A 9,988-nucleotide genomic window follows, 5' to 3' on the forward strand; every position below is an offset into this window, starting at 1 on the left:
ATTTCATAACGTCTTTGTTTCATCATCTAAGACAAGATAACATTAATGTATTCATTCAAAGATAATGTCTTTTGAACACTAGCCCTCTACAATGCAGGACCCCTTGAGGACATCGTCAAAATATCACTCCGGCGTGCGGTGCTCCTTGCCAGTGGGCGGTCCCGCGGTCGCGAGCTTGACGGCGTCCATCTTCCCCCACTGCACCTTGACACGTGCGAAGGCCATCCGCGCACCCTCGATGCAGACGGACCGCTTGATGACGTCACACCGGGGGTAGGCATGGACCAGCTGCTTCACGAGCCCGAAGTAGCTACTGGGTATGACTTCGGCAGGCCATAGCCGGATTATTAATCCTTCATGGCTAGTTCGGCCACCCTATGCAGTTCGACCAGCTGTTTAAACTGATCACTAAAGGGCACCGGATGTTCTGGCGCAAGGTATTGCGACCAGATCAGCTTCTCCGTCGAGCTCCCCTCTTCGGCTCGGAATAACTCTACAACATCGGCAACACAGCGTGGTAAATACAAAAATGCTCCTGGAGAACTCCAAATCCGGTTTAGTAACAGACACCTCTTCCTCACATATTTGCTCTGCATAATGAAGGCCTTATCCGCCGTGATTTTTCTGGCCTCTTGGATCTCCTCGACGTCGCCCTGGGCTTCGACCCGGGCATCTTGCGCGCTTTGGCGGGCCTTGGCGAGTTCGGACTCTTGATCCGCAATATTGCGTTCCAAGGATTCACATTTCTGCACGGCGTCCTGGAGCTCCTGCTGGACCTCACCAACTCTGGCATCGTGTTTTTCATGGGCGGCTTGCACCTCTGCCGCTTTCTTTTTGGCCTCGGCCAGCACCTTCTTGAGGGCCTCCACCTAGGTCGCCACTCCTAGCAAATATGATGGCAATACGGTCAACACAAATCATTCATCCTTTCCGGATATACATAAGGTCATTGCATACCTTGCTTGTCTTCTAGCTACTTTTTTACACGGCCGAGTTCTTCCTCGGCCCACTCCGGACTCTGCTTTAGTCCAGAAACTTCAGCAACATGAGAGGTCGCAGCCAACAATGATTCCTGCCTATTCACATAAGACATATTTGGTTAGTCTCCTGCGAAAATTACTTGATCCTCTATCCGGCTTTTCTTTTCGAACACCGGACAGAGTCTCAGGGGATATTGTCTATAATATGACATTCTTTTTATATAATTGCGTCACTTACCTCAAAGCCTGTTAGGATGCTGGTGCAGGCTTCGTTCAGTCTGCTATTAATGGATTGAACCCTCTCAATCACCATACCCATAAGGATATGGTGTTCCTCAACAATGGAAGCACTTTGCAGCGCTTCAAGTAGAGTATCCGGTGCCTGTGAATGTGCAGAGGTCACCGATGGAATCGGTACACCTCCTTCTTTCAAAGGAGGCTTGTTGCCGGATTCTGGAGCCGTATAGGTCTCCGGGATCGTATTCGCCTGGGGGGCGAATTGGATCTGGCCCCCATCGCCAGTCTCCATGGGGATCTGCTCCACCATGTGTCCGGCGGCCGAGGTATCATCCTTTGGCGCCACTGTGACGGCCTCCTGTTCCACCCCCTGAGCCGGGAGGGTCCTTCGGGACAACACTTCAGTGTCCTCTGTAGTCTTGGGAGAGGAGGCCGCCGGAAGGGACACGCTGTCCATCACCTTTGGATCCAGCGAATTTCCCGAAGATGAGGATCGCTCGAGGTCGGAACGAGCCAGACTGCAAGTGCATGATTTAACATGTTAAAATTATGAAGTGAAGAGGTTGGGCATTTGTGTGCATCCTCGAGTACTTACGATTCAGCCAGGGGCTTATCCCTGGGGTGCCACTCGGAGCTGCTATCAACCTCCCATGCGGAGTTGTCTGCGGCAAAGGCCTTCCCCTTCTTGGACGCCTCTGCCTCCAGATGCGTGGAGGCCGCCCTTTTCTTCCTTCCCCCCTCAGGGGGAGAATTGCTTTCCTCCTCTTCCTCATCGTCAGTGGTGGGAGGGGAGTGGGTTTCGGCCTCTTCGAACGTCGCGTCCGAAGTGCCCTTATCGCGGAGACCACCTCTGGTCCCCTTGGCCATCATCTTCGGCGCTTGATAGGGCATCTTCGTCAAAAGCGGGATAGCTGGTTCTTCGGGTAGCGGAGCCGGACACCGAATCCGCTCCGCCTTCTTTGTCCAGCCCTAAAAAATAAATAGGGAAGCTTAGACATCTTCCTTGAGTAAGCAAGTAAAGGATACACCTTGAAATACCGAAAACTTACCGCACTAGCGGGATGGGACAGGTCGTGCCCGCGGTCCTCGCTGGCCACGTCTCGTTGGCCTTAAAGAGCACCTTCCAGATATCTTCGTGCGTAGTAGCGAAAAACTATTGCAGGGTCTGGTGCTTGGCCAACTCGAACTCCCACCACTACAAAAATACACACTTCTGTGATGATACGTGTTTGTCACAGTAGGTCACGTTTTCTATCATGCATGTACATCCATGATAATTTTATGACAGAATCAAGATAGTCATACATGTGCTGTCGTAGAAGTGTTCCATGACATTACCAAAATTATCACCACGGAAGTGTCCACTTCCATGACAAAAAATCGTGTGTCAAAGAAGTGCTTTCGTCAAGGGTGACCGACACATGGCATCTACCATAACGGAACGTCGTTAAGCTATCGGGTCCGGTTTTGGATCCGATAACCCGTTAACAGCCCGGACCAATGGCGATTTTCCACGTGTAAAATCATCATTGGCTGGAGGAAACACGTGTCAGCTCCCCATAGGCACAGGTGTCACTCATCCAATTGGCGAGATGCGCTTATGAAATGTTGACACGTGGACTGGCCCAAAAGTGGCCCATAAAGTTTAAATGGGCCGACCCAACTAAAGTACCACAAGATTTTGTGGTCCATAATGGGCCGGCCCAGCAAAAGGCCCATGAGATTTTGCGCACCATAATGGGCCGGCCTAGCTAAAGGCCCACAAGATTTTGCAGGCCATAATGGGCTGGCCCAGCTAAAGGCCCGCGAGATTTTCTGGACCATAATGGGCCGGCCCAGCTAAAGGCCCATAAGATTTTGTGGACCATAATGGGTCGGCCCAGCTAAAGGCCAACGATATTTCGCCGACCATAATGGGACGGCCCAGCTGAAGGCCCAAAAGATTTTGATGACACTAGTTGGCCGGCCCATTAATAGGCTGCCATGTTTTGGGCCAAATGCCGGCCCATTTTTGATTCGGTCCATTAATAGTCTGCCACGTTTCGGGCCAAATAAAGGCCCATATGAGATCCAGCCTGTTAAAAGCCTACCACGTTCTGGGCCAAATTACAGCCTAGATCAGGTCCGGCCCTTTGAGAGGCTTTGGGCTAAATTATGGCCCATATCAGATTCGGCCCGTCAAATGGAAGCTATGCTTTTGGGCCCACTTGATAAAGGCCCATTTAGTAATTCGGCCTGATATTAGTTTTGGCATGTTAAAGGCCCGTTTAACATTTCAGCCCTATATATATTTCGGCCTGTTAAAAGCCCGTCATATAGTTGGGCCTAACTATGGCCCCGTTTGCATCTGGCCTGCTCACAGACGATAATCTAATTGGGCCAAACAAGGACCGAGACAATTTCGGCCTGTTATAAGCCCGTGATTTGATTGGCATAATCATGTGCGAGGGTCTATTTCGGCCTGCTGCCGGCCCGTGAGCTGTTCGGCACTTTCCAGGCCCAACATACTTTTCAGCCTCCTAAAAGCCCATTTAGTTTTCTTGGGAAAATAGGGCCGGCGGTTTACTCGGCCTATTAAAGGCCCAAATATACTAGTGGCCCAGTTTACATTTAGGCCCATTATCGGACCAAGATGAAAGGGCCCATGATGCGGATCATACATAGTGATTTGCATGACGGCCCGATTATGTACTATAATTTTACGGTTTGGTCGGTTTACTGCGAAGACAGGATATATACAGTAAAATAACTGCAGCATCGTGAATAAGAAAAAACCTAGACTATACAATAAAGAAATTACGGCATATTACATCCACTGGGCATCAAAGCTCGCCACTATGATAATAAAGCACAAGCAGACAGTAGATTACATACACTGGGCATCAAAGATCGCCACCAGTGCAATTAAACACGCAGACAAAATAATATACAAAACTGACAGCACTTCAATAGAGTTCAAGAAAGTTTAGCCCTGCTCGGGAGCTGCAGCACAAGCAGCTGAGCAAGCTGTTGAGACTGCACTTGTTTGGCACTTATATCCTCCTCACTCTAAAAGATAAACAAGCAGACAGATGATAGGTTTTGCACATATAAGTATCAGTGCTAACAATTCATCACATTTCTTACTGACGAATAAAGTGACAGTTTAAAATAGCATTATAACAATATGGTATTGTTCAGGTCAAGACATGGCAGGAAATGACATTGTGAAGGAGTTGGCAGCTTCACGACACCACTGGATTACAGATCAAGAACTCTTAAGTATCAATGGTTAGTGTGATCTCAATTTATCCCATTTCAGATTGGCAAAATAAGATCACTTGCTCTGTATAGTTTAATTTACATGGTATGAAGAAGGAACTTGGTTGTACAACTGAAAACATAAATGGAGAAGGACAAAATTTTGTTTATGAAGTACATAATAAACTTTAAACATGCAATTTGATGCAAACACCAAAAATAAACAGCTGTTGCAGTCATTCCTAACCAAATATACACAACAAAGTTTGAAGGCTTGAGAAGGACAAACTTACATTATTGGTGAAGGCAGGCTCTATAAAGCCCTTGTCCATGCTGATGGGGGCGCAATTCGAGAAGTTTACCACAGAATCTTCTTCATAACCATTGCATTTATTCTACATTTTGTTAAGAGTAAATATAGATGTGACAATATAAGAAAAAAATGGAGAATATTTAAGATAAGATGAAGAGTGATGCTACATTACCAAGTAGCTATAAATGTAAGTACAATGATACAGGCAAAAGGTACAGCCAAGAGCAATGCAGAGCTAAACTTCTTCAGTACCATCGGTGTTATCCATCCTTATGGTAAGACTAAATATAGATCTTATCTGTAGAAAATGGAGGGCAAAGGAAAATAAGCTGCAAAGTGATGGTACATGAACAACTACCTGTCAATATAATTACACTGATAAAGGACAGCGGGTACTTACAAGAACAATGCATAGCTAAAAAAAATTCATTGGCATTGGATATATTCTACACTAATGTAACCATTCATACAGATCAGATAATTTGGAGCGAACAATTGATAAGCAAGCTATCATGCATACTGCTATCACATAATGAACCAGGTATGTATGCAAGTACAGTGATAGAGGACGACAGGTACTAACAAGAGCAAACCAGCAGGAAGCATATTTGTGATATCATGTTGTTCTTTTCAAACGAGAATTCCTTTTCGAGCAGATTTCCTGCAAAAAAGATCCGTAAGGCACATGCGGAAAAGTAGAAGTTCAAATTGTCATGTGATATCATAGATAGTACCTCATCCTCAGAACAAGACCAGTGCATAACAAGGTTTTTCCATTCAATGTCTTCTAAATTTAGCACAGGAGACTTCAGCAGAAATTCGTTTATAGACTTGCCATCAAAGTGTGATTTCCTCAGGTAACACTGATACTGTTGCAATGCTTCCTTGAAAAGCGCAAGCAAGCATTGCTCATCATGACTATCCAGATTGACCCTCGCCTACTTACAACAATGTAATGTGATGTGTTCAATCAGCGGAAAATAGGAAAATAATCACCGTGAATAATAGCACTTACACTTAAGTGGGACAGGAAGGTGTGAAAATGGTGTTTGTCTTCACTATGATCTTCCCATGATGGGAATATATGCACGTAGTCCCTAACAACATTAAAAGCATTGTCTTTTAAACTGGGAATAACTGGAATGGGCTTCCAATCTGCAGGATTTGGCCGTCTCTGCAGTTGGGATAGGTCTTCCGCCGGTGGACTTGCTATACTTTTTGCTGGAGCGGGATTTTTCTGTGGTACGGCTGGTGCTATGGCAACTGAAATCGGCATATCTTTTGCTGGAGTGTAGGTCCTGTGTGTTGGGGCTAGTGGTGTGGCCAATGAAGTATGGGTACAGTCTGCTGGAGTTGGTCCTATGTTTTGTGTCACTGGTTGTACACCCAATATAAGTAGGGTGATGTCTGATTTCTCCGGCACAACCACCTTTTTCAAGGACTTTGCTGGTGCTCCTTCAGGTTTGGCAATCACCCTCTTCCTTTTTGATGTCTGATGCACAAGAACAACATTTGAGTGGAAAAACATGGTATGATGACAGATGGAATATGTATTGATAATGGATGGGCATGGCATCTCGACATATATGATGAGTAAACTAAGCAAATGGTGGTGCAACAAAGTAGATGAAATGCAAGACAACATATGCAAGATACGTGCAATCAATAAAACCTTGCCAAATTAGAACAGGCACCTTGATGGGTGAACAGGACATGCCATCTGCCTTTGACTCCTCGAGGTTAGAATAGTCATTAGGATCATATTCTAAACAAGAATCAACAGGTGGGGAGCGTATGAGTTTCATTGCATCCAGAATGGCACTCAATGCCTTGGTGCCAATTCTGTAAGTCATTGCAGTGTTTAGCTTCAAGAGTGGACTGCTGCTAGTGCGACACAAAGGAGCTACACAGATCATAGTGTAGATATAACGGGAAAACCGTAAGCATCAGAGTAAAATCAGCAAAGTGGAACTTGCTAGAATATATGTGCTAGTATTGCCGGTACGGCTAGAAAGGCTTCCCATACCAGCTCTCTTCAACTGAAGGTGCGGTACTATTAATATCAGTGTAACTCTCAAAGGCGACACTGCTCCTCGCATTTCCTTGCTATTCTTATAGGATTCAAGTGGGCAGGCCACTACAAATCCTATTCCCATGTTTACAAAATCCTACGAATCAAAGAGGCCCGAAGAGTTCGAAGTGTCCATCACAACCGACCTTGTAGACCTCTACACTGCAAATGTGCCTGCTCATCTTCACTACAAGGAACATACTGGACTACTATCATACTCCCTCCATTCCAAAATATAAGTCTTGGTAGAGATTTCCACTGTGGATCACATACAGATGTATCCAGATACATTTAGAGTGTAGATTCACTCATTTTTCTCCATATGTACTCCATGGTGGAATCTATATAAAGACTTGTATTTAGGAACGGGGAGAGTACTTATTAAAGAAGAACGGAAGAGGAACATGCTAAATAAGAGCAAGCACATTTTGGATAATAAAATGTTCGTTGCACAGTGCCCACACATGATGAACCAGAGCGCATTAAGAAAGCAACTCCCTGTTGTCTCTCTATATGTGGTGCACATGCTCTTTCGAAAGTAAAGTAGGAACATTAGCTGACCAATTAAATGTTAACTGTTTTAGTAATATCAACATCATATCAGATTCGTACTTGAGCAACAAGTTTGGAATTATGAGTGGCACGTTGCTTAGCTTGATGGATTCAGGAGTAGTGCTAAGCAGGTATGATGATGGTACTGAATGTAAAGGCATGTTTGCATGCAAGTCGCGTGACTTTTGTCATTTGGGTCAGTCGACCATTCCAGTCGGTTGGATGAAGATCTTGCATCTCCTAACCCTTCTTCTTCCTCGTCTCTGATTCTTCCCATACAGAACACCGCACGGGCCGCCGGCCGGACCACCGGCCCCCACCGCCTGTGTTCCTCCGCCACCCCCACCCCCACCTCGCCCCACCCGCGTCGAGTGTTCTTCGTTTGGCGAGGCCCCACCGCCGCCCCCCACAACCACCGTCCCCACCCGAGACCCTTCGTTCGCACCGGCAAACTCCAGCGAGCTCTGAAAAATCGACTGACCCAATTTTGAAATTTAGTCTAATGTGATTTAACTAGTGTGGAATATAAAAGGGGAAAACCATAAGCATTGGGAGTATAGTGTTGAGCGTGCCATGGCGGATCTGAAGGTGCAAACCAAACAAAGGCAACTTCGCAACCAATGTTTGCTTTCAACTAGCAAGTAAGTGATGGACAAGAAATCAGAGTAAAGCAGTGGTGATCTATTTTCTTGCTGCGATAAATAAGTTGAGCAGATACGAAAGAGTACCGCCTATGGTGCAGTGTCATGTATGCATCTGCTGAGAATTTCATGGTGATGCGGTAGCGATGGCTGCCGATGGCGTGGAGGCAGATCTAGGAGGGTAGATGGTGGCGGTGGGGCGCGGTGGACGAGACGGTCGTAGAAGCGGCGCCGACAAGGTGGACGACGGCGGGGATGAAGCGAGAGCACGGGATGCAAGGATCCCGGTCCGAAGCCGTGGATGAGAGAGGTTGGTCTCTTGTAATGTTGTCACGGGGACACGAACAGCTGACGACTCCACCTGGCTTGTGTGTAATCCAGCATCATCTAGGAATTTGCACCTTGTATCTAATCCAGCATCATCAGGGAACTGGCACCTTGTGTGTAATCCAGCCTCATTTTGGAAACATGATCTCGAGGTTGACCATACTTCCCTCCTCGCAGGAACTGCATCCTGACATGAAGTAACTTCTTTTTTAGATCAATACTAGCAACCTAGATCCATTTCGTAGAAGCCAGATAAACAAAACTGGGAGAAGTGAATTCAAAAGGAAAAAAATAAAAACAGACTAGGTGAGAACACCCACTTCCTACATCAAGCTAAAAACGAAAGCATTAGGATGATTAAGACTCTTCTTATTACACATTGAAGAACACGAGGCTTAAGAGAAACAGAAACTACAACATATACACATCAAAGAACACAAGTCTAAACGAAAGTAATTGAAAGGGTGTTACTTACCAAAGGTCGTTTTACAGGTTTGGTGCAGCTCCTCTTTAACTTGCCACGCTCCTTGAAGATGTCCCCAATATCCCGTGTTTGGTCTTCATTGTTGCTCTACATGTTCGCACTCATGGTTTTAAAATCTCAACATGGCAAGAAAAATATACTACTAGTAATACTCGCGCATCTTGTGGGCAACATTAAAGCACTCGTCTTCCATGTTAGAGCATCTCCAACAGAATCGCAACGTGCGGCGCTTTAAAAAACGTTTACACTGCTAAGATCGAGAAGTAGAAAAGAGAGTAGAGACTAGAGAGTAGAGGATAGTTCTCAGCATAGATAGATAAAAAATAGATTATTCAACTACTCCTCGTCGTCCGACTCCTCCTTGGTGATGTCCTCCTCCGATGTCTGACTGTAGGCATGAAGATACCAATCATCGTCGGATTCCCAGGGAGACGCTGCTCCTAGCCTCATCTTGAATTGAGCGTCCGCTTTTCACCTACGCTTGTCCTTGCGATAGGCGGCTCACTCCGCCCTCCTCTTATCCCTCTCCGCCCTCCTTTGCACGTAGAACTCACGCTCGTTGATGATGTCCTGCGGGAAGGGTTGGCGCCACAGAGCCATGGCTTCCTCGTCCATCTCGGCGATGACAAGACGGTGCTCCCGCCTCCAGTTGTCGCGACGATCCTCGTCGATGATAAGCTGCGGCAGAGGCATGAGCTCCTGTGCCCGCTCCCGTGTCGGCACGTTGGGGAAGTTCAATGTTCTATGAGGCCACCAGAGGCGCCATGCCGCCGCGCCGTACGCGTCGGCATCCTCATTGGCGGTGTTGAAATTGCCGAGGCCGAGGCGCATCCTGCGGAACCAGATCTCGACGGAGAAGCCACCAGAGGGGCGCACGGGGATGCCGCGGTATGCCCAAGTTTCCCGGCGACGCGGTGGCATGGTGGCGCAGTGGCGGCGAGGCGAGAAAGTGCGGGGAGAGAGCGGTGGCGAGGCATAGAGCGGGGAGAGAGCGGTGGCAAGGCACAGAGCGGTGGGAGGCACAGGGATTGGCGTCGGCTTTCGGGGATTGGCGTCACTCCTGTATCAATTACTTTTACGGGAAGAATAGCACCCAGGAAATTTTAAGGGTAGGTATGAACAAAATTGGAACTGCACATGGAC

At 46.9% G+C, this 9,988-nt stretch overlaps 1 protein-coding gene across 1 annotated transcript; it reads right to left on the reverse strand.

Annotated features, from left to right (window-relative positions):
- Positions 1-9,346: 9,346 nt before the first annotated feature.
- On the reverse strand, positions 9,347-9,766 carry LOC147975372 (ethylene-responsive transcription factor ERF071-like). Its single transcript, XM_087520385.1, has one exon. It carries the CDS (start codon positions 9,764-9,766, stop codon positions 9,347-9,349), a length of 420 nt encoding a protein of 139 aa, XP_087376511.1.
- Between the last annotated feature and the right edge of the window lie 222 nt (positions 9,767-9,988).

Source organism: Triticum urartu, chromosome 4A (assembly GCF_056163025.1).
Source record: "Triticum urartu cultivar PI428250 chromosome 4A, HENAU_Tu73, whole genome shotgun sequence".
NCBI lineage: Eukaryota > Viridiplantae > Streptophyta > Magnoliopsida > Poales > Poaceae > Triticum > Triticum urartu.

Bases quoted from the DNA above. Each gene is read 5' to 3' on its own strand.
- LOC147975372 (XM_087520385.1), bottom strand. From the start codon at position 9,766: ATGCCACCGCGTCGCCGGGAAACTTGGGCATACCGCGGCATCCCCGTG.